Genomic DNA, 25,673 nt, shown 5'->3' with positions numbered 1-25,673 from the left:
GCTGGAATGATCTGTGAAATCATGTCATATAGTGTCCTTTGTCTGCCCCAAACCCTGCTATGACTCCTCACATTGAATAGGGAAAGGGTCACGATAGGCATGGAGAGATAAGGGACCGTCAGGGAGGCAGGATGCAGCTACAAATGGGAGGCTGAAGAAGCAGCAGTGGCAGTGAAGTTCAGGGGGAAGAAAGAGGATAAGGTAAACTTGTTCCAGAACTGCCCAGGCTAGACGGCATGCGTGGATTCTCACAAACTTTCTGATAAGGTCCCAATAAAAAGCCAGGGACGGAAATCCTCAGTGGCAACCCAATTGGGACGCCACACTTTCTCTCAGTAAATTCTATCACTCTGCTCTGTTGTCCACAAGATTCATTCTTCAACTCCGTGAGACAAGGACCAGCGTCTCTCCCACCCTCCTGTAACAACATCACTCAGAACAAATAAAGGCGAAAGTCCTTGAAACGCAGGGAAAGCCTCAGCTAATCAGCCCTGGATACCTGTCCTTCTCTTGCACTATGGCTCCATCACTCCTCCAGCCATGTCCTCCCCAGGCAACCTCCCACCTGAAGGCCTTTGTATTAACCTTTCCATCTATTCGGGGCATGTTTCCACAAGACGTGCATTCACCTTCTTCAAAATGTAACGTACTCATTGAGGTTTATTTTTGTTGTGACAACCCGTTCCCCCCATACACCTGTACCTGTTTATCCTTGTGGTAGTTGAGCCTAAAATATGACTGACACAGTAAAAAATCAGTAAACAAATAAATGTTCTAAAGGGGCTCCTAGTAACATTGTTTCCTGACCCCAGTTGATTGGCCCAAGGTGGAAAGAGAACATATTTGTGCGGATTAGAATTGTTTCCTGGGATTTTCTTTCTTTCTTTCTTTCTTTCTTTTCTTTTTTTTTTTTTTTTGCATCTGAGTAACCAAAGTAATTCCAGTTCTGAAAAATGCAGCTATGAGGTGTGAGAGGTGAGAACTGCTGATCTCCATTCTGTTTCCACTTGAAAGTAGCCAGTTTGAGAAAATAAAGCCGATAGTCTGAAAGGAAATCCTCATGGTGTTTGAGCCCTAGTGTTTAGTTGTGCCAGTGCCCAGCTGATCCGCCTCTCAGCTATGTTCAGATGAATCAGAGAATTCTCTTCTGTCACTTGTGACCCAAGCACACCTGTCTAGTGCAGCCTTATCTTTACATGAGACAGGATCATGAGGTGATAATATCCACTGAAAATCAGCAAGGAGTGCTGTGACAGACCCTCCACCTTCCAGCTCAAGGCCTTATCAAGCAGTCATTGGCAAATTGTAACTCACACACATCTCCTGTGGTAAGCTGAATAATAGCCTCCCAAAGATGTCCATGTACTATTCTGCAGAAGCTGTGAATGTGCTACTTTAGATGGCAAAAGGCACTTTGGGAGTGTCATTTAGTTAAGGATCTTGAGATAGGAAATGTACTCCGAATTATCTGGGTCGGCACGATGTAATCCTCAAGGTCCTAGGAAGAGCAAGCAGGAGGGCTAGAGGGAGATTTCAAGATGTCGTACTTTGCACTTTGAAACTGGAAGTAGGAGCCATGAGCCAACGAATGCAGGGGGGCTCTAGAATTTAGAAAGGCAAGGAAAAGGACTTTCTCAGGCACCTCCAAAAGGAAAGCAATCCTGCTGATACATTTTAGACTTTTGACCTCCAGAATGTAAAATAATAAATTGTGTCATTTGAAACTATTAGACTTATGGCAATGCAAAACAGATTCAATAGGAAATTAATATACCTCTCTTCCAAAATTTGCCTATCTTATTGCCACTGGCTAGGTCAGGTACCCATTATCTCTCTCCTTGACCGTTTCAACTGTCTCCTAACTGATCCCTATGGCTCCAATTCTCCCATTCAGAGTAATCCTAAGGTCCTCATATGATACCTTTGAATACAGCATATTTTGGTTCTCAAATGATTACAAAATCATTAGTATGTCAAGTTTGACTCTCAATGGTCTGTCTTCCATCTACATTTACAGGCTTATTACTTTCTTTTTTCTTTTTAAAAAATTATTTACTTATTTATTTTTGGAGAGAGACAACATAAGTGGTAGAGTGAAAGAGAGGGAATCTTTTTTTTCTTATGTTTGTAAGATAATTTTTTTTTTAATTTACATCCAAGTTAGTATATAGTACAACGATTTCAGGAATAGATTCCTTAATGTCCCTTACCTGTTTAGCCAATCCCCCCTCCCACAATCTCTCCAGCAACCCTCTGTGTGTTCTCCATATTTAAGAGCTCTTATGTTTTGTCCCCTTCCTGTTTTTATATTACTTTTGCTTCCCTTCCCTTATGTTCATCTGTTTTGTATCTTAAAGTCCTCATATGAGTGAAGTCATATATTTGTCTTTCTCTGACTAATTTCACTTAGCATAATACCCTCTAGTTCCATCCATGGAGTTGCAAATGGCAAGATTTCATTCTTTTTGATTGCCGAGTAATACTCCATTGTATATATATACCACATCTTATCCATTCATCCATCGATGGACATTTGGGCTCTTTCCATACTTTGGTTATTGTTGATAGTGCTGGTATAAACATTGGGTTGCATGTGCCCCTTCAAAACAGCACTACTGTATCTGTTGGATAAATAGTGCAATTGCTGGGTCGTAGGGTAGTTCTATTTTTAATTTTTTGAGGAACCTCCAGACTATTTTCCAGAGTGGCTGCACCAGTTTGCCTTCCCACCAGTAGTGCAAAAAATACCCTCTTTCTCTGCATCCTCGCCAACCTCTGTTGTTGCCTGAGTTGTTAATGTAAGCCATTCTGACAGGTATGAGGTGGTATCTCATTTGTGGTTTTGATTTGTATTTCCCTGATGATGAGTGACATTGAACATATTTTCATGTGTCTGTTAGCCATCTGGATGTCTTCTTTCAAAAAGTGTCTGTTCATGTCTTTTGCCCATTTATTCACTGGATTAGTTGTTTTTTGGGTGTTGAGTTTGATAAGTTCTTTATAGATTTTGGATACTAACCCTTTATCTGATATGTCGTTTGCAAATATCTTCTTCCATTCCATCGGTTGCCTTTTAGTTTTGCTGATTGTTTCCTTCACTGTGCAGAAGCTTTTTATCTTGATGAGGTCCCAATAGTTCATTTTTGCTTTTGTTTCCTTTGCCTCTGGAGACATATTAAGAAGTTGCTGCGGCCAAGGTCAAAGAGGTTTTTACCTGCTTTCTCCTCTAGGATTTTGATGGCTTCCTGTCTTAGATTTAGGTCTTTCATCCATTTTGAGTTTATTTTTGTGTATGGTGCAAGAAAGTGGTCCAAGTTCATTTTTATGCATGTTGCTGTCCAGTTTTCCCAGTGCCACTTGCTGAAGAGACTGTCTTTATTCTATTGGATATTCTTTCCTGCTTTGTCAAAGATTAGTTGCCCATACATTTGAGGGTCCATTTCTCTATTCTGTTCCATTGATCTGAGGGTCTCTTCTTGTGCCAGTACCATACTGTCTTGATGATTACAGCTTTGTAATACATCCTGAAGTCTGGGATTGTGATGCCTCCAGCTTTGGTTTTCTTTTTCAGGATTGCTTTGGCTATTTGGGGTCTTTTGTGTTTCCCTACAAATTTTAGGGTTGTTTGTTCTAGCTCTGTGAAGAATGCTGGTGTTATTTTGATGCGTATTGCATTGAATATGTAGATTGCTTTGAGTAGTATCGACATTTTAACAATATTTGTTTTCCTATCCAGGAGCATGGAATATTTTTCCTTTTTTTTTTTTTTTTTTTTTTTTTTTGGTGTCTTCTTCAATTTCTTTCATAAGCTTTCTATAGTTTTCAGTGTAGAGATTTTTCACCTCTTTGGTTAGATTTATTCCTAGGTATTTTATTGTTTTTGGTGGAAAGAGAGAGAATCTTAAGTAGGGTCTAGACCTACCAGGGGTTTGATTCCAACACCTGAGATGATGACACTGAGGTCATGATCTGAGCTGAAATCAAGAGTCAGATGCTTAACTGAGTAAGCCACCCTGGCACCCCCAGGCTTATTCCCAATAACTCAGCCATTAAATTCTATATATATTCCTAAAATACTTCATTCTTGCATGTCTGTTAAATGTCACCCAAGCCTATTATCCAGTTAAATTTCTACTCGTTATTCATCACGTAAGCATATATTTTCCTATAGAAGTTTTCCCTGAATACAAAGTGTTGCCAAATTGTGGAAAAACTGGACCTTCATGCATTCCTGGTGGGAATGTATATTGGGCAGTCACTTGGGAAAACAGTTTGGCAGTTGCTTAAAAGCTTAAAGATAAACTTACCATATGACCCAGCAATTCCAACCCTAGGTATCTACCTGAGAGAAATAAAAACACACGTTGGCACAAACACATGTGCTCAAGTACCCACAGCAGCATTATTTATAATGACACGAAACTGGAAATGTCCAAATGTGTGCCAACGGACAAGTAGATTAAAAAATTAGTACATTCACACATTTGAATACTGTTCTGCAATTAAAAGAAACAAAACGTTGATACATAGTTCCACATGGATGACTCTGAAAAAACATACGCTGTGTAGAAGACCAATACAAAAGACTACACGTTGTATGATTGCATCTATATAAGATATCTAGTAAAGCAAATTAATAGAGACAGTGATAAGTGATTTCCTAGGATTGAGGTGGGAGTCAATAGTAACTGCAAATGGGCACAAGGGAATGTTATGAGGTAACGGAAATATTCTAAAAGTGGATTGCAGTAATAATCACATAATTCTACAAATTTACTAAAATCATTGAATTTACATTATCATTGGGTAAATTTTGTATATGTAAATCATGCCTCAAAAATTATTTTAAAAAAGTTGAAAGAGTTTTCTTGGAATTATTCAGGATGGTTTCAAAACTTTTACCTTTGTTTTCAAAACGATCTATGACACACCACATTATGCTCACCACTGTGTATTGCAACCATTTGGACCCCTCCTCGATTTGGACACAGTAGCCAATAAATTCACATTGGTGTCAACTTAATGGAATCAAAGTGAATTGGAGCTACATCAAATAAGCCTTTCCTCTCTAACAGATTATAATTTTAGAGTAATTTTGCAGTCCTATGTTCCCAATGACTAGTTTCCTTTTTTTCTCTCCAGAAGTTTGAACTCCTTTCATGATATGGTGTTGTACATTATAGCTTTACCACCTGTCTTAGCTTGGATTCTCAGAGAAGCAGATGCTTAGCCAAGGGTTTATGTGCAAGCACTTTATTGGAAAGAACAAGGAACATGGAACATGGGTGAGAGGAGAAGTGATACGTGGAAGAAAATACATTAGGGGCGCCTGGGTGGCTCAGTTGGTTGAGTGTCCGACTTCGGCTCAGGTCATGATCTCATGGTTTGTGGGTTCGAGCCCCGTGCTGGGCTCTGGGCTGACAGCTCAGAGGCTGGAGTCTGCTTCAGATTCTGTGTCTCCCTCTCTCTCTGCCCCTCCCCCGCTCATGCTCTGTCTCTCTCTGCCTCTCAAAAATAAAGAAACGTAATAAAAAAAATGTTTTTTAAAAAGAAGAAAATACATTAAAATTAAGTTTATGTTCAGTCTGCTACCACAGGGAAGGAGCAGAATTTCATCCTGTGGGGCAATTCCGGAAAGTGGTACAAAATACAAACCTCAGAATTATCCAGTCTAGTGTGTGAAAGACATGCCATACCCTATAGGTCTCCATGAAGGGCTGTCTTTGTGTGGGCATAATTCTCTGTCACTTCCACCATCACCTAGTGGGGAAAGTTGGTTCTGGCTAGGGCTGTCATTTGGCAGTCATGCAGTGGACGTGGTGAGGGGTCCCAGGGAAGAAATGGGAGACAAATGTGGGAGAAATGTTGACAGCATCTACTAGTCCATCTTTCACTGAACACTCAGTTCTATCCACGTTATTCCCCCAAAGTGAGTTATATTCTGAACACATTCCACATGTGTGTAATTACCATTCTTGATGGCACCTCCAGAGAGTCCCAGAAACCACACTAGAAAATAACTTTTATTCTATTGTCTTCACTATTGTATGTTTTAGGATCTTAGAGGGTATATCTTATTTATTTATTTATTTGTTTATTTATTTATTTATTTACTTACTTACTTAGAGGGTATATCTTAAAATTGCACATATGGGAAATAAAAGTCAAATAAAAGAAGGAAAGGAAGAAAAGGAGGAAAGATGGAAAGATCACAAAGAATGAAGCAACATCTCAGAGTTTTCCAAGGCAGGATATTACTATGAACATGATCATAGAAATCTAGATTCTGATTTTGAAGTTGAAAATCACATCACTATTCTTATACAAAGTAGGATGGAAACTCCATGTCAGTTAGCCAGGTTCTACCCAATTCCATCTTATTCTCCTCTTTTGAAAAGTGGGGTGAATGACAGGAAATGTCTCACACACGTTTTCAAGATGACAGAAAGTCATACATGCAAAGGAAAAGGCACAGTTCTGAGAAGGTAAGCACTTTTGAATGACCACATAGGATTTCATTCCATTTCTTGTGGGGAAAACAAGCACACAAACAAAAGGTGAAGAGCCTTTCACGAAGATGATGCCAAAGGCAAAGAAGGAAGCCCCTGCTGCTCCCAGAGCCAAAGCCAAAGCAAAGGTTTTGAAAGCCAAGAAAACAGTGATAAAAGGCATCCACAGTCATAAAAAAAAGAAAAAGAAAAAGAAAAAGAAAAAAATCCACATGTCACTTACTTTCTGACCGCCCAAGACATTGCATCTCCTAAGGCAGCCCAAATATCCCTGGAAGAGAGCCCCCAGGAGACACAAGCTGACACTATGCCATCATCAAGTTTCCCTGACTACTGAGTCAGTCATGAAGAAAATAGAAGACAACAACACACTTGTGTTCATTGTGGATGTCAAGGCCAACAAGCACCAGAACAAACAAGCTGTGAAGAAGCTCTATGACATTGATGTGGTCAGGGCCAACACTCTGATCAGGCCGAATGGAGAAAAGAAAGCATATGTTCAACTGGCTCCTGACTATGACACTTTGCAGTTGCCAACAAATTGGGATTTTCTAAACTAAGTCCAGCTGGGACACCTGGGTGGCTCGGTTGAGCGTCTGACTTCAGCTCAGGTCATGAGCTCATGGTTTCGTGGGTTAGAACCCCGCATTGGGCTCTGTACTGTCAGCTCAGTGCCTGGAGCCTGCGTCAGATTCTGTCTTCCTCTCTCTCTGCCCCTCCCCCGCTTGTGCCCTGTCTCTCAAAAATAAATAAACATTAAAAATTTTTAAAAAATAAACTAAGTCCAGCTGGCTAAATATAAGTTTTTTCACCACTAAAAAAAATTGAGGTGAAGAACATCAACATTTTAGAGCATTATTCTTGCAGCAAACACAGCAACGTTTGATATGACAAGTCCTTCAAGCCTGAAGTTAGAAATCTTAAGAATGGCTGCAAGAAAGCTGATCAAACATGGAAATTTATCGACAGCATATGGAGAAGCAAAGTCCAAAAGGTTTTATGGAGGAGTTGTTGAGGAGAGACTAATACAAAAACAAACAGAAGGGAAGTCATGGGTGCTTTGGGAATAGAATAAATCAAACATGTTCATTAGAGGAGAAAAAGAGACAGATTTAATCTCACATTTGCTTTTGGGACCTACAGTGTCCACATGGCTTCAAAGCTAGTGGCCCATCATGGCCATGAGGTTGCTCTGCTGAGGAATCTTTGCAGGGCCCCCTTTACATCCTTGTTCCTCAAGCTGTAGATGAAGGGGTTCAACATGGGGGTCACCACAGTGTACATCACTGAGGCAATTGAACTTCTCTGGGAAGAATGGGTCACAGCAGAAGTGAGGTAGACCCCCAGGCTTGTCCCATAGAACAGGCAGACCACAGAGAGGTGAGACCCACAGGTGGAAAATGCTTTATACTTGCCCTCACTGGACGACATCCTCATTAAGGAGGAGACAATCTGAGAGTATGAGAAGAGGATCCCAGTGAGAGGAAACACACACAGCAGTGCAGTGGCAACATACAAGCAGATGTTATTGATGAGGGTGTCAGAGCAGGCTGCCTTAAGAATCTGAGCCAGTTCACAGAAGAAATGTGGAATTTCAGTGCCTGTACAGAAGGTCAGCCGCCTCACCAGTAGAATATGAATCAAGGAGACCCAGAAAAGGGTGAGCCAACAACTCAGAACCAGGAGGACACAGAGTCGTGGGTTCATGATGACTGTATAGTGTAGGGGGTGGCAGATGGCCACAAACCGGTCATAGGCCATCACAGTCAGGAGGAAACCGTCCATTCCAGCAAAAATCATAAAAAAATACACTTGAATGAGGCATTCTATATAGGAAATGCCTTTGCTGCATTCCTGGATGTTCACCAGCATCTTTGGGACAGTGGTGGAGATGAAACAAATGTCAACAAAGGACAGGTTGGAGAGGAAGAAGTACATGGGGGTGTGGAGGTGAGAGTCAGAGCTGACAGCCAGGATGATGAGCAGGTTTCCAAGCACAGTGACCAGATACATGGATAGGAACATGCCAAAGAGGAGAGGCTGCAGTTCTGGATCATCTGAGAGACCCCGGAGGAGGAATACTGATACTTCTGTCTGGTTTTCTGCTTCCATGTATCTGGTGTGTTTGCTGGAGAAGGAGGCAAAAGCAGCCTTCAGTGAAGAGTCAACTGACACCTCCTAGTCATCACCTTTTTGCATGGATATCCTTTTTGCATCCATTCTACACGGATATCCTCCACTCTCAATCAATCCTTCCAAATCTAATGATTCACTCATTGAAGTCATAGCCCAAATCCATTTAAATGTATGCAATCATTCAGACTATCTTTAACTTATCAGAAATCTTTCTCATTGTATCTCCTACTCACTGGTTCTAATTCTATTCAAATCTATGGATATAAACCAATTTCTTCCTTGATATGACCTTCCAAAATCATTGAAGACAAATAAGGTCTTCTCTTTGATAACCTCCATAACTGCCCTTATTCTAAAAACCCTAAAATAGTGATTAAGATAGGTTTTCAACTCAAACACCCTTGACTTTGTGATCTGATGTGTCCTGTTATTGTCACAATTAACTCTGTCTTTTTTTTCCCTAAAAATGTGGTTACTGCTATTACTTTCTTTATGATGATTCAAAATGTTTTTGTGCACCAAAAGTCAAAATGATGTCAAAAATGATAACTATTTTTTATTAATCTATTCCTTTTATGACAATTGTTTATTGATATATAACTGTCATAAAAATCATTATAGACCTATGATTTAAAAAAAGGAATCTTGAGTCAGACCTTCCAGAATAAAACTTTGGTGCACCAGTCTACTTTCTGTGTGACCTTGACAGAGTTAATTAAAATCATGAGACTACAGATACCTCAGTTTACAATGAGAATAGTACATTTCCCTGCTTTACAAGCCTGGTCAGTGAATTAAACAAGATAATGCATGTTATGTTTCTATTGTGGTTTTTGTGACATACAGTGGACACTTGACAAATATGAGCTTCTGTTCTTAGTATCACAAGAACTTTGTCATTTATGGTTATCATTTATCAATATTCTACTCAGACTGGGCAGCCATCAAAGATGGAATTCTAATTATTAAAAAAATTTTTTTAAGTTTATTTACTTATTTTAAAAGAGAGAGAGCACACACCTGGGAAAGGGAGAGGGAGAATCCCAAGCAGGTTTTGCATGGTCAGTGCAGTCTGTTGGGGACTGGCACTCATGAGCCATGAGATCATGACCTGAGCTGAAATCAAGAGTCGGATGGCTTAACTGACTGAGCCACTAAGGTCCCCCAGAATTCTGATCATGATAAGCACAACAGGTCTGGTAGCTCTGCTGACCACCATGTAGAACTTCTAGTTAATGAAGACTCTATACCTCCCTCTTTCAGATATCACCTGCCAGGTGGATTCCACCACAAGGGAGGCAAAGCATATGGACTACATAAATGGGGGGGGAGGGAATCACAAAACCATTAAAGTGAAATACAAAGCATGTGTGAGTGTGTGTGCTCCTGTGTACATGCTCACAAGTGAGATGTGTTGTATTAAGATCAGAGGAGTTAATTGCCAAAAATGATTGATTTATTGATTGATTGAAAAATATTCAAAGCAAAAAAAAAAAAAAGAAAAGAAAAATATTCAGAGCTTCTATAAATTGAAGCATCCTAAAAATTGAGAATATATGTTTATTTCATCTGTGATAGAAAAAATTTCAATATTATTAAGTGTCTATAGAATGTTAATTAATTAAAAGGAAAAAGGGATGTCTGGGTGGCTCAGTCAGTTGAGAATCTGACTTTGCCTCAGGTCAGGATTTCCAGGTTCATGAGCACATTGGCTGTCTGTGCTGACAGCTCAGAGCCTAGAGCCTTCTTCGGATTCTGTGTCTCCCTCTCTCTCTGTCCTTCCCCCGCTCGTGCTCTGTCTCTCTCTCTTTCAAGAAATTAAATCAACATTAAATATTTTTTAATTAAAAAAATTTAGTTAAAAGGAAAACAGAATTAATGGGGACCAATTTACCCCAGGAGATGGGTAGGAAAGACTTCTCTGAAATATGAATATCTGAGCTGCAAGAGGAAAGATGGGTAAATGTTAAAAGGGAAACTAGGTAAGGCCACAAATTTGAGGTGGAAAGAATAGAATTTGCACTTTCTCCGTGGTTGGGTGAGGTTGGTAATGGAAAGGATTTGAGAAGTCAGTAAGATGGAGGGCAGACAGTGAGGGTCAGGAGGGACAGAGTGTGTGAGGAGCACATGTGGAGAAAGCATCCTGTATGATTCCTTATTGTGGCCATCATGTTAATAATTATATATATATATATATATATATATATATATATATATATTTAAGCGGGTCAGAAATTAAGATGTTTCTGCTCACTTGTCTTTGCAGGGACTTACAATGTGTCTGCATATAGCAGGTGTTCAATACATGCAAATGTTAGATGTGTAATAAAGATTGAGACCAAAAGCATCAACAATAATGCAGAAAAATAATAATATAATGAATAGTGCAAATTCATCATATACCTGAATGTAGATACACAATAGAATAGCAGAGTAAATACAGTGCATTCATATCTATTTAAAAGGGTAATACACCATGAACAAGTCATACCTATTCTAGGAATGGAAAGATGGTTTAACGCTAGGATGCTTGAAAAAACAATTCATCACAAATCCAGGGAAATTAAGAGGAATTATAACCATAATCACCATAGAAAATAAATTTGAGGAAATGTAGCAGCTATTTTCATGGTTGGCAGCCAGGACACAGCCTCTCACCAAAGGAGGAATCTAAGAACAATTTCTTAACCCAATAGAGGACAGCTGTTTAAAACTGTAGCCAACAGGGTCCCTCCATTCAAACACTAAAACATTTGTGTTAAATTCATGAAAAGGCTAAGGCAGTCCACATTCTCATGAACATTTAAAAAGATTGATGAAAAAAGGAAATTAGCCTGAGAACCAAATGTCAGAAGCAATGATGTTACTTGTAGATACACTGTGGACACTAAAGGTAAACACAACAATACTGACTATTAAGTGCTCTAAGTGCTCTAAGTCAGTCGAATCTGCCAGCAAAAACAGAGAATATTATCAAAAAAATCCAATCACATGGGAAACAAAATAGGCAATATCTTGGGCTTAATAGATCTTTAGTGAGTAGTTAAGAAATAAATGATGGGGCAGGAAATCAAACAGGAGCCTACTATTTATGGGAAAGAATAGAGAAGAGGAGGAAACTCACTAGAAAATAACTCTTACTGGAAGAGGCTCTAGATTCTGAGAGAGGTAAGGAGACTTAGCAAGAGCTGGAAAAGACTGGTTTAAGTAGCAAGTAAAGCACCTTCAAACTACAATGACTTCAGCTTTGTTGACTAATTAAATGTGGGGCTGCTCCAGTCTCATTATTCTAGAGGTAAAGCCAGCATCCACTTTCTCGTCCCTTTTCTTCATACTCCTCCAGCCCTTACTGGAGAGCAATGATCCTACCCTCTGTGATGGTTATCACTGAAGCTTTCTTTTCTCTGCAGTGTGTCCAGAAGTAGCTCATTTGGGTTTTCCCCTAGGCTGGTATCAGAAAATTATAGGACAGGGACAGCAGGGATATGTTATTATCATCTCAAAGATGGAGTTCTTAGAGCTGCTCATTAAATAAATTGTTCTACCGACTTTCCTCTCTCCAAACAATTCAGTTCCCTTGGGATACAAAAATAAAAGAATGGAAAAAAAATCAGACAATGTCGTGTTTATGTAGGCAACAACGGGCAAGCCGAAGGCATTTTCTCCAAGGAGAAATTCTCTTGTGTTTGGTTTGACTGAAATGACAATGTATCCCCTAAGGAACGTTTCATTCCTGCAAGAACCAAAACCAGGAATGAACATTCTGTGATGTTCATCCCTTGAAGACTCTTTAGAGATTTCAAAGATCACTTGTGGCTGACAGTGTCATGGGGACAAACAGGTTCTTTCTGAAGAAAAGCAGAGTGATTAATGCTTTTGACTGTTCAAAGGACTAAGGAAATGAAGAGTGAAAATATCCCTTGACGTTTGCTAGTGACATGGAAGCCTTTGTTGATGTTAGATAGGGCTCCATTTTTTTACCTCTGAAGTGAGGGATAAGGGCACAAACCATCCATGTAGAGAAGCTTGAGGAGTATTGAGGAAATAGAGGTGCCAGTATAAATCACCTATTAAGTTTGTCAGGGAAGGTGAGATAGAGGTAAAATATTGCATAAAGAAATTATGGAGTATGGTTAGTTGACAAAATTTTTGCTTAATGGAAAATATGCAACAGTTTTAACTTGAAAGAGACCGGTCATATTCAGTGTAGGTATTTGAATCCACAACACATCCTGACTACACACTTCACAGGATGCATACACACTCTAAGTCAATGACAATCATGATGTGCTCTATATCTCCAATACGTGAGATACATGGGTTCAGAAATCAGGCTTGTTAGTAGAAGCAGCCCTGTGTAATGTCACTCCCAGTGAGCCACTTGGGCAGTATTTGCTTCAGGTCTCCTCAACTCTGCCATCAGCAAGTTTAAAGGTCTTGACACCTAAAAGGGTAGCACTTCCAGAGACATGGCAGGAGTCCCATTGGACCTGAAGCTATCTGACTACCTGGCACCTGAGGTCCCTCATGCCAGGAGAAGGAGTCACTATCTTGGCAGGGTTAACTGAACCTGGTCACCAATGTCCTTGTGTGAGCATGGCAATGGGCATGCACTGGTACCCTACTGTGCTCAGTCAGTGGATGGGAGCAGCCCAACAGTATCCTCAGAGCAAAGACAGTGGTGGCTACAGATGGCTGTCAGGCAGTTATGCTCCCACAGCAAGAGACCTTTGTGGTGGGAACTTGGGGAATTGCAGCAGCTTCCTTCAGCTGAGAGCAATTCTCTAAGAGGGCTGAAGGCTGAGGGCTGCTGTCAGATGGCTGCACTCCCTGAACCTGGAGAGGAACCCTTCATTCTGAAGGGAGCAGTGGGTGACCCAACACAGGCTTACCGTCCACCTTATCACCATTTGGATTGTGACCTGCAACAACGTGTAGTGTCCATGAGAATTTATTTGTGAGGCATGAGGGTCAGTAGTTGGCAAGAATTGTCCTTAGGAAGTGGGAGCTCACACTGGGGCTGAGCTAAGCATAATATTATATCTTGGACCTACTCTTCTGTAACCCAATTCTCTCCCCAACTACTGCCACTAAGACAGAACACAAGATCAACCCATGTCACTGCCAAGTGGAAATTATCTGCGAGGGACGTGAAACTGAATCTTTCCAACAACAAACTCAATGTTTTTTCCCTCCCTTCCTCTCTTCCTTCCTCCCTTCCTCCGTTCCTCTCCTCTCCCTTCCTTCCTCCCTTCTTTGCTTCCTCCCTCACTCCTTCTTCCCCTCCCTCCCTCCCTTCTTTCCTCCCTTCTTCTTCCTCTCCCTTTCTCCCTCCCTTCCTCCCTCCCTCTTTCCCTCCTTCCTTCCTTAATAGCCATGAGATAGGTGTTTTACATGGTCTACCTTTTCAAAACTTTTTAAAAATAAACTTTCAAAACTTTTGAAGTTTTGAACCCTGAACATACTCATTAGACAAATAATTATTTTATTTTACTTTTTTTTTAAGTTTATTTACTCCTTTGGAAAGAAACAGAGACAATGTGATTGGGGGAGGCTCAGAGAGAGAGAGGGAGAGAGAGAGAATCCCAAGCAGGCTCTGCACTACCAGTGCAGAGTCCAATGTGGTGCTCAAACCAAGAAAACCATGAGATCATGACCTGAGCCAAACCAAGAGTTGCATGCTTAACCAACTGAGCCACCCAGGTGCCCCAAACAATTATTTTAAAGCAGGATGATAAGGCTCAAATTATTCATATCAAAAAATTATTATAGAGAAAATCTGGAGTAGATTTTGACAACAGGAAAGTTGACAAATTGAAGTATATAGAGAGAATATTGGTCATGTGGGAAATTGTATCTAAAACTAGATGGATTAGGGGCACCTGGGTGGCTCAGATTGTTGAGCATCCAACTTTTGCTCAGGTCGTGATCTCATGGTTCATAAGTTCAAGCCCTGCATCAGGCTCCATGCTGACAGCTCAGAGCCTGGAGTCTGCTTCAGATTCTCTGTCTCCCTCCCTCTTTCTACCCCTCCTCTGCTTGTGCTCTCTCTCTCTCTCTCTCTCTCTCTCTCAAAAATAAATAAACATTAAAAAATAGATGGATTATACAAATTCTTTCATCTACTTGAACAGCGATGTCATAGTCAGTTTGGGCTGCTATAATAAAATATCATAAACTACGTGGCTTTAAACAACAACAGCAAAAATATTTCTCACAATTCTGGAGGTTAGAAGTCTCTGAGAGAAGGGAGCCAACACAATCAGGTTCTGGCGAGACCCCTTTTCTGGGTTGCACATAGCTGACTTCTCATTGTATCCACATAAGGCAGAGAGAAGAAGCAAATCCTCTTGCAACTCTGATAGGGATATTAGTTGCATTCGTGAAGATTTTATCTCTATGACCTCTTCTAATCCTAATGACCTTCCAAGGCTCCACCTCCTAATACCATCACACTGGGGGGTAGGGTTTCAACATAGGAATTTTGGGGGGACAGACATTCAATCCATAGCAAGTATTAAAGAAGAAATGAGCTTCCAATAAGGATGTGAAGGGCTACTACAAAGATTAATGGCATGATTTCATTCTTTTTTATGACTGAGTAATATTCCATTGCATGTGTATGTGTATATATATGTATATATATATATGTATATATATATGTGTGTATATATATATATATATATATATATATATATACACACACACATCTTTATCCATTCATCTATTGATGGACACTTGGGTTACTTCCGTCTTGGCTATTGTAAATAAATCTGCAATACACATGGTGGCACATATCTCTTTGATTTAATGTTTTTGTATTCTTTGGGTAAATATGCAGTTGCAGAATTAGTGAATCATATGGTAATTCTATTACTACACCATAAAAAAAGAATAAAATCTTGCCATTTACAACAACATGGATGGATCTAGACATGAAATAAAATAGGTCAATCAGAAAAGACAAATACCGTGTGATTTCACTCCTATGTGGAATTTGAGAAACAAAACAAAGAAAAAAAGAGACAAACAAAAAGCCAGACTCCTAACTATAGAGAACAAACTGGTGGTTGCCAGAGGGAAGGTGGTGGGGGGATGGGGGAAATAGGTGAAGGGGATTAGGAGTACACTTGTCACGATGAACACTGAGTAATGTAAAGAATTGTCGAATCATTCTATTGTACACCCGAGATTAACATAGCAATGTATATTAATTATACAGAAAAGGTTAAAAAAATAAAAAAATATTTAAATTAAAAAAAAAAAAGACTAATGACACATTTGTTGCCAGAGAGAACTCTGATCTTCCCCAAACAGTCCTTGGCATCAATGGATCCATTACTGGGAATTCACCCTTGTTCAAAGAAATCCATCCTCTCATTTAGAAAACATAGTAGGGGTGGTGGGGGACACCTGGGTGGGTCAGTCAGTTAAGTGGCTGACTTTGGCTCAGGTCATGATCTCACAGTTTGTGAGTTCAAGCCTGCATCAGGCTCTGTCCTGACAGCTCACAGCCTGGAGCCTGCTTTGGATTCTGTGTCTCCCTCTCTCTCTCTGCCCCTCCCCTGCTCACACTCTGTCTCTCTCTCTCTCTCTCTCTCAAAAAAAAAAAAAAAAAACAAAAACAAAAACAAAACAAAACAAAACAAAAAAAACAAAAAAAAATGTCCAACTCTTAATTTCATCCCAGTTCATGATCTCACAGTTGATGAGTTTGAGCCTGTGTCAGGCTCTGCACTGACAATGCCCAGCCTGCTTGGGATTCTGTCTCTCCTTCCTGCCTCTCTCTGTGTCCCTACCCTATTTGCTCTCTCTCTCTCAAAATAAAGACATAAACTTTAAAAAATTAATAAAATTTAAAAAAATATGAAGTGAAATGAATGACACAAAGTTCTTTTCTACCTCTATGAGTCTATGGTTAAAACCTATTATTCCACAGTTATTTCAGAAAAGGTGGTTCAGGGATGTCTAGGTAGCTAGGTCAATTGTGCATCTGTCTCTTGACAGCTCAGGTCATGATCCCAGGATCCTGGGACTGAGCCCTGCATTGGGCTCCACGCTGAGCATAGAGTCTGCTTAAGATTCTCTCTCTTGTGCACACTCTCTCTCTCTCTCTCACTCTGCCCCCTTCCCCGCTTGCACTCTCTCTCTAAAATAAAAAAAAAATTTTTAAAGGTGTTCAAATTTGGTTTAATTCATTTGACAAATATTTGAATGCCTACCATTTGGTACAGTTTTGTCATGTATAGTCAGACAAAAATTGGCTAACTACAGATCATACAAATGATGACTGTGTTGTGAAGGAGGTGGCAGATGGCCACAAACTGGTACTAGGCCATTATGGCCTGGAGGAAAAAGTCCAAATACCCAAACACTATACAAGAAATACATCTGAGTGATGCAACCTGCATGGGTGATGGCTTTGTTCTCTGTATGGATGTTCACCAGCATTACTGGAACCATGGTGGAATTGAAACAAATATCGAAAAAGACAAGTGGAAGAGAATGAACTACATGGGCATGTGGAGGTCCTAATCAGAGCTGATGGCCAGAAATGATAAGTAGGTTCCCAAGCATGGTGACCAGGTATATGGACAAGAACAGCCCAAAGAGTAGAGTCCCAAGGAGAGAATTCTGAGACACCTGTTTGGTTTCCTGCATCCATGTAGCTGATAATTCTGCCAGGAAACAGGCAAAGCAATGCTAATTAAAACAAATAGGGGGGCTCCTGGGTGGCTCCGTTGGTTAAGCGTCCGACTTTGGCTCAGGTCATGATCTCATGGTTCATGGGTTCAAGCCCCGCGTTGGAATCTGTGCTGACAGCTCAGAGCCTGGAGCCTGCTTCATATTCTGTGTCTCTCTCTCTGCTCCACCCACCCTTGTGCTCTGTCTCTGTCTCTCAAAAATGAATTAAAAAGTCAACAAAAATGAAAAAAAAAAAAAAAGGAAGGGTGTCTGGCTGACTCAGTTGGTAGAGCATGCAACTCTTGGTCTCTGGTCATGAGTTCAAGCCCCACGTTGGGCACGGAGCCTACTTAACAACAACAACAGCTGCTATTCTGAATAGGAGCCCTCAGATATAAAAATATTTTTATGATATGAATACCCAAAGAAAAACAAAATTATACATTTTCACTAGCAATCTGATATTCATCCATCAAAAAAAGGATTACAGATGCCATTTTCTTGTACAGTTATCATTACGGGGGGTAATCTATTCCTCCTTATGATCTTTATCACAAAGTAGCCATGCCTTCAGATCTATCTCAATGGACCATCACCCTCTGGGATGTCCAATTCAGAATCAGTCCATTTGAAATATAGAACATCAGTGGTTTGAACATCCTTCCTTCTTTTGGACTGAAATTTGCCTCTTGGATAATTCTGCTTTTCCCCACATTTCTTTTATATTGTAGCCGATCTGTGGATGTTGGTGGGCCACTTTGCTCTGTGGCCCTGTGATCCAATGGCTAATTGGATCAGAGAGCGGTGTCTGGTCCAACCTGGCTGAATAGTTTCCCTCCTGGAAATTTGGAAATGAACGTCAGATTCTGGTTAATAATCTGAGGGGATAGAGTTGATGAGATACATAAACCATTAAATTTATAAATACAATAAGCATGTTTGCTCTCATAATCATCATTATTTCATCCACTCCAGAGTCTGAAGTACCCTTCAAAGCCACAAATCTAAAATCTCTAGGGATTTTTAACTAGGCTCTCTTGGCCATTACTGTCCTTGTTCCTGGAGTTACTGCTAGCAAAAACTCTCTATGCACATGTTAGACACTCCTCTTTCCAAAAGCATTTACTAAGTCCAAATGGATCGCCCAGACTATAGTGGGAAAAAAGAACATGGTTGTACTGATGGATGGTACACTCCAAAAATAGGGTTTATTATGGAATCCAAGCCAACCTGGGGTCAGCAAGACAACAATATTATTCTTATTGTCCTGGTCAGTGAGTTGAAAGCAAAGGGGCAGACAAACAACATTTACCCTATCATGGACATCCAAGGTTGAAATCTTAAAACTCCTAATTAAATAAATGTTCCTTTTCTTTTTTTTCTTCTCTTTTTCTTTTCCCTTCCTTCCTTCCTCCCTCCCTCCCTCCCACCCTCCCTCCCTTTTTCTTTCTTTCTTTCTTTCTTTCTTTCTTTCTTTCTTTCTTTCTCTCTCTCTTTCAAGATTTTATTTTTAAACTATCTCTAGACCCAATGTGGGGCAGGAACACATAACTCCAAGACCAAGAGTCTCACACTCCAGCAACTGAGCCAGCCAGGCTCCCCTTATTACTTTATTTCTAAACAGTTTAGCTAGTTGGGAGAGAGAATGATAATATAATGGAAAATGTGCTTGACAATTCTATTCCAATGTGGAGAATTTGAAGGTGATCGTGTTTTTCTTCACAGTGGAAACTCTTCTCTTCTTAGGTAAGATCTCATAGTTCAGGATTCCTTCTAAAAAATATCCCATTGGAGTCTGAGCTACATGTTCCTTGCCAATCAGAATACTTAAATAGCAATTGTAAAAGGCCTGCTAAGTATCTGGTGGCTCCCTAAGTCAAAGATGTGGCCTATCAGTATGAATATAAAAACATGTAACAGTATCAATAAAGCTTACTAACAAAGCCAACAGTAAACACCATAGTCTTTATAATCATTAGCTCATTTAATAAGTACAGCACCCCTGACATCTGTTATTGTTATTTTAGAGATGACTGACAGAAGTACAGAGAAGCTGACCAATCTGCTGTAGATGGCATGGCTGGGATTAGACCAGATACTTGACCTCAGAATAGGGGGAAAACTGTGGTTTGAGAATTTTAGAAAGTGCCTTTAGAAGTCAGTGGGAAAGGAAAGACTAGTATAAACCGTTAGAACAAATTTGTTTTTCATAGGGAAAGAAGAGATCTCTATATCCTACTGAACAGAAATACATCATAGGTGGAGTAAATTTTAAATTTTTAAAATGAAAATATATATTTGAGGGGTGCCTGGGTGGTTCGGTCAGTTGAGCATCTGACTCTTGATTTCAGTTCAGATCATGATCACGAGGTTCATGGGATTGAGCCCCCTGTTGGGCTCCATGCTGACAGCATGGAGACAGCTTGGGATTCTCTCTCTCCCTCTCTCTCTCTGTGTCCTTCCTCTGTTCGTACTCTCTTTCTCACAAAACAAACATTTTTAAAAAGAAAATACATATTTGAACTATTATAAAGAACTGTTGAAAAATATATTTGTTACAATACATAGACAAAAATTTTAACATGATGCAAAATCACAACCCATATCATGCCATATCAGAGATACCACATATCAAACTGGAAGGAGATTATGAATTATGACACTAACAGAATGGAATTTTATGTTAAAAACCCTATTCCAATTACCATTTTTAAATGTGTATTCATCTGAGAAAGAGAGAAAGAGAGAGTGCACACAAGTGTGGGAGGCGGGGGGGTGGGGGGAAATAGGATCCAAAGAGGGTTCTGCGCTGACAGCCGAGAGCCCAATGTGGGGCTTGAACTCAACGACTGCAAGATCATGACCTGAGTCGAAGTCGGTCGCTTAACCAACTGAGCCATTTAGGTGCCCCTCAAATTACCATTTTGGGAACTAGACTCAATATTCTTAAGTGGTCCAGTTAGACAATGTGACACCTCCACAGTCCTACAAGTGGACAGTGCTAGTCTTATTTTAAGATACACAGGATTTCTACTTCAGAGGAACTTACCTCCCATTGAAAGAGCATTTCTGGCACAATAATAAATGAATTCTCCTCTTTCAAGGATGCAGGCCATGTATAGATTAACATATGTTTCTGTTTGTGTATATACATGTGTGTGTGTATAAGTATTAATGTAAAATTGAATTAAAGCTCTCAAAAGAAAGTGGAAAGATTGCAAAGGAATGAAAAAGGAGATCTCAGACTTACTCTTAGCATAACAGTAAAAATCATCAGAGTAGGTAAACTCTCAAATTTGGATTTCCAGCCTTGGGATACATAACAGAGTAGGTTAGGCTATGCTGATGTTGACACAGCAACAGTGTATGTAATAGAACTAAAATGTTACTGATTTAATCAAACAAAAGCTCATTTCCTGTTCATGAAAAGTATCTACCAACTTGGGCAACAATCCAGGGGAGTCCTCTGCCTATTGGCCAGCTTTCTAGACTCTTTGGATGATCACTTCACTCCACAACAGCCATATCAAGGGAAGAGGGAGTACAAAGAATAATGTGCCATCTCTTATTTTGTTTTAACGGAGAAGGGACACATCACACTTCCACTCACATTTTATTAGACACATGAAAACATATTACCAGCTTTAATTTCAAGGGAGAAAGAAAATGCTATTCTCTTAGATATCCAAAAGGAGAGAATAACCAGAAATATTGTCCACCAAGCAATAAAATCCACCATTCAGATGTACACATTGAAATCCATGTGAAAAGCTGTGCAGCCTGTTAGGTAAGAATATGGGTTCAGGGTCCGAGTTCTGGATTTGAATCCTGGTTTTGCCACTTGGTCTCTCTGTTGCTTTGGGCTCTTTAGAGTCTCAAATTTCCTTACCTCTAAACTGGAGACAGTGGGGTGCCTGGGTGGCTCAGTCGGTTGAGCATCCAACTTCAGCTCAGGTCCGGATCTCACCATTCATGAGTTTGAGTCCCAGGCTGGATTCAATGCTGACAGCTCAGAGCCTGGAGCCTGCTTCAGATTCTGTGTCTCCCTCTCTCTCTGCCCCTGACCTACTCGCATTCTGTCTTCGTCTCTCTCAAAAATAAACATTAAAAAAAATTTTTTTAATGGAGACAGTAATCATTTCCATTGAGGAAGATACTTAAGAAAATAGAGAGCAGCTAACATAGGTTTACCATATAATAATCACTAAAACATTGACTTTATTTTATTATGTTTTAAAATCATATTTTATCCAGTTTAAAAAAACTCCAAAACACTGTTGGTAATACATGCACATGAACAACACAAACCCACAATAAAACACATAGAAATAAGTTAATATGAACAACTGCACTCTCCATCAACATTTCAGACAACAAGGCTGAAGTTAACGCTCCAAATCCAGGTTAGAACTCACCAGTGAGATGGGGCGCCTGGGTGGCGCAGTCGGTTAAGCGTCCGACTTCGGCTCAGGTCACGATCTCGCGGTCCGTGAGTTCGAGCCCCGCGTCGGGCTCTGGGCTGATGGCTCAGAGCCTGGAGCCTGTTTCCGATTCTGTGTCTCCCTCTCTCTCTGACCCTCCCCCGTTCATGCTCTGTCTCTCTCTGTCCCAAAAATAAATAAACGTTGAAAAAAAAAAAAATTAAAAAAAAAAAAAAAAAAAAAAGAACTCACCAGTGAGGAAGTAAGAAAGAAAGTGGAGGACATAACTTTGGGACAACAGATGGGGCAGAAATATCATCACATAAATTATGAGGAAATTGGTTGTTTAAAAATTTGTAAAAACTAGGAGAGAGAAGTCATTGATCCTTCAGAATTGGGTGAAAGGTGTGTAAGATTCAAGAGTAAACTCCAGAATCAAAGTTTTTGCTCTTAGGATCCATAAAATTTCGTAGTCTTGGGGCCAGCAGATCCGTCACAGACAAGAAGCCACTCTACTGAGAAGCCTTCCCAGCGCCCCCTTCACATCCTTGTTCCTCAGGCTGTAGATGAAGGGGTTCAGCATAGGAGTGACCACGGTGTACATCACCGAGGCCACTGAGACTTTCTTGGGGGAGTGAGTCACTGCAGAAGTGAAGTAAACTCCAACACCTGTCCCATAAAATAAAGAAACCACTGAGAGGTGAGACCCACAGGTGGAAAATGCTTTTTGCCTTCCCCCAGCTGAAGACATCTTCCTTATGGATGAAGCAATTCGTGAGTAGGAGAAAAGGATCCCGACAAGGGGAAAAACACCTAGCACACCAGTCATAAAGTATATCAATGTGCTGTTCAGGAAGGTGTCAGAGCAGGCCAACTTGAGAATCTGTGTCAGTTCACAGAAGAAATGTGGAATTTTGAGATCTCCACAGAATCTCAGATGCATCATCAGAAAGATATGAAGAAGGGAGGTCATGACACCAATAAACCAGGTAACAAAAACCAGCAGGCCACAGAGCCGTGGGTTCATGATGACTGTGTAGTGCAGGGGGTGGCAGATGGCCACAAACCGGTCATAGGCCATCACGGTCAGGAGGAGAGTGTCCAGGATAGGAAAAAACATGGAAAAATAGACCTGAGTGAGGCAGTCCATATAAGAGATGGCTTTGTTCTCTGTGTGGATGCTCACCAGCATCCTGGGCACGATGGTGGAGCTGAAACTGATGTCGACCAAGGACAAGTTGGAGAGGAAGAAGTACATGGGGGTGTGGAGGTGGGGGTCAGAGCAGATGGCCAGGATGATGAGCAGGTTCCCGAGCACAGTGATCAGGAACATGGACAGGAACAGCCCAGATATGAAGGGCTGCAGTTCTGGATCCTCAGAGAACCCAAGGAGGATGAACTCTAAAATTCCTGTTTGGTTTCCTGCTTCCATGTACCTGATATATCTATGAAGGAAGACACAAGAGCAACGTCGATTAGTAGCAAACCAGCACCCTCCATGTAATAAAAATGTTGACCATGGCTTTCGCTCAAGTCATTTATGAAGTCAGTCATTCTGTCTAAATGGGTCTCCATTCACTTATAAGTGAAACCCAAAAACATGGAGTGGAGTTTCTTATGGCAACCACCCTTCTTAAGCGACATAAGTCAGTCAGAGAAAGACAAATACCATATGATTTCACTCATATGTGGAATTTAAGAAACAAAACAAACGAGCAAAGGGAAAAAAAAGAGAGAGAGAGACAAACCAAGAAACAGACTCTTAACTATAGAGAACAAACTGAGGGTTGCCAGAAGGGAGGTGAGGGGCGGGAATGGGTGATGATGGGGATTAAGGCACCCACTTGTGATGAGCACCAGGTATTGTATGTAAGTGTTAAATTAGTAAATTCTTTAACTGAAACTAATATTACACTTTATGTTAACTAACTGGAATTTAAATAAAAACCTTTAAAAAAAAGCCTTTAAAAATCCATATTATGTGTGTCAACTATATTAAAAAAAAATCCATTTTATAACACAACCAAAATGGAATCCTACAGAATAGGGTCTAGAATTCCCAATCACCTATCTTGAGCATCCATTCTTTTTTTTTAAATTTTTTTAATGTTTATCAATTTTTGAGAGACAGAGAGAGACAGAACGTGAGTGGAGGAGTGGCAGAGAGAGAGGGAGACACAGAATCCGAAGCAGGCTCCAGGCTCTGAGCTGTCATCACCAAGCCCAACGCGGGGCTCGAACTCACGAACCGTGAGATCATGACCTGAGCTGAAGTTAGACACTCAACTGACTGAGCCACCCAGGCTCCTCAAACATCCAGTCTATTTTATTTTTTAAAATGATTTCTTTTTAAATATTTTATTACTTTTTAAGTAATCTCCATACCTAACATGGGGCTCGAATTTGCAACCCTGAGATCAAGACTCATGTGCTCTGCCAGCTGAGCCAGCCAGGCACCCCATAAGCATCCATTTTATAATAGTCCTGTCATATGGTCATGGAGCTTCAAAATAGGACACAGCAACATCACATACCTCCTGGTAGGAGGTACCGGAAAGGACCCAACGTTACTTCTGTGGGATTCCTCCCAAAGATGCAGGACTTCAATCTAAAGACTAGGAAGCATCAGACAAACCCAAATTGAGAGACATTCTACACAGTTTCTGACCTGTGCCCTTCAAAAATGCCAGTGTCATCAAATACAAAGAGAGTCTAGGAACAGTTCCCGATTAAAGGAAGTTTAAGAGACATGTCAACAGCTCAGTAGGTTAAGCATCTGACTCTTGATTTCTGCTCAGGTCATGATCTCATGGTTTGTGAGTTCAAACCCCAAGTTGGGCTCCAGTGTGGGGCCTGCTTGGGATTCTCTCTCTCTCTCCCTCCCTCTCTGTCCCTCTCCTCTCTCGAAATAAATAAATAAACTTAAAAAGAAAGGGAGCGACATGACAACCGAATGAAATGCATGATCTTGGATTTTCTTTTGCTACAGATGACATTCTTAGGATAACCATCAAAAGTTGTAACTGTCAACATTCTGTAAATTTGAGAGTAGCATTAGATTAATGCAACTATCTTGATTTTGATCATTGTGCCGTGGCTATGTGAAGAAAATATCTTTGATTTTAGGAAATAACCAAAGAGCTAGTGGTAAAGAGGTACCACATTTGTAGTGCACCTTTCTCACAAATGGCTCTGAAGACACACGCACACACGAAGACAAAGGCAGAGAGAAAAGTGGACGAAGGAAAAAGTAAAGATAGCAAAATTTAACTTTGGGGGGATCTGGTAAAGGATATACATAGGAGCCATTTATATTGTTCTGTCGACTTTTATGTAAATCTGAAAGGAGGTCACAATTAAAAGTTAAAAAGTAGCATTTTCACACAATGCCGAGTGGCAAAAAAAAAAAAAAAAAAAAAAAAAAAAGGAAGAGAATCCATCCATAAGGTGCTGTCAGGAAAAGAGTCAGACTTCTAACGCTACACTTCACCCTCCCCTAGAAACTTCAGTCAGAGGGATCCGTCTGAAGTGGTCCTGAGTGAATTGTATTCTGGGTCTCAGGCGGAAGCAAACACAAATCTTCTCTGGAAGGTGCTTTCATCTGAGGATGTCTGCCTCTGTGCCCACAAGGGAGGCTGGTCTGAGATTTTCCTTCTTTTCCAGGCATGCCTGCGTATGCTGGTTCCTTCCGAATTCCCAGTTTTATTAAGCACCACACTGGCCTTTCACTCCTGAAGAACCAACACTTTTGCCTTCTTGGGAATTCTAAAAATGCTGTCATTCTTCCCCCAGCCGTGTAAGTAAGTACTGCCCTCTCTGCTGGGGCCTTTGTCTTCCCGTGATCATTCCTGTCCTTATTTCTCGGATGAATCATCACTTCCTCGGAGGAGCCTTCCCTGAACCCTCCCTGACCACCAGGCGT

The 25,673-nt window shown here is 40.5% G+C and overlaps 2 protein-coding genes and 1 pseudogene across 2 annotated transcripts; 1 reads left to right on the top strand and 2 right to left on the bottom strand.

The window, feature by feature from the left end:
* The first annotated feature begins 6,577 nt into the window (after positions 1-6,577).
* LOC123604890 lies at positions 6,578-7,069 on the top strand (annotated as a pseudogene).
* Positions 7,070-7,682: 613 nt separating this feature from the next.
* LOC123607367 (olfactory receptor 7D4-like) lies at positions 7,683-8,621 on the bottom strand. The gene has a single exon (XM_045496538.1). It carries the CDS (start codon positions 8,619-8,621, stop codon positions 7,683-7,685), a length of 939 nt encoding a protein of 312 aa, XP_045352494.1.
* Positions 8,622-22,011: 13,390 nt separating this feature from the next.
* On the bottom strand, positions 22,012-23,190 carry LOC123607366 (olfactory receptor 7D2). The gene has a single exon (XM_045496536.1). The coding sequence runs from the start codon at positions 23,181-23,183 to the stop codon at positions 22,245-22,247; it is 939 nt and encodes a 312-aa protein (XP_045352492.1). The 5' UTR covers positions 23,184-23,190; the 3' UTR covers positions 22,012-22,244.
* Positions 23,191-25,673: the final 2,483 nt, after the last annotated feature.

The sequence above is a fragment of the Leopardus geoffroyi genome, chromosome A2 (genome assembly GCF_018350155.1).
Source record: "Leopardus geoffroyi isolate Oge1 chromosome A2, O.geoffroyi_Oge1_pat1.0, whole genome shotgun sequence".
NCBI lineage: Eukaryota > Metazoa > Chordata > Mammalia > Carnivora > Felidae > Leopardus > Leopardus geoffroyi.
Note: the sequence above shows the minus strand (reverse complement) of the source record. Positions and strands in the feature narration are given on the sequence as shown.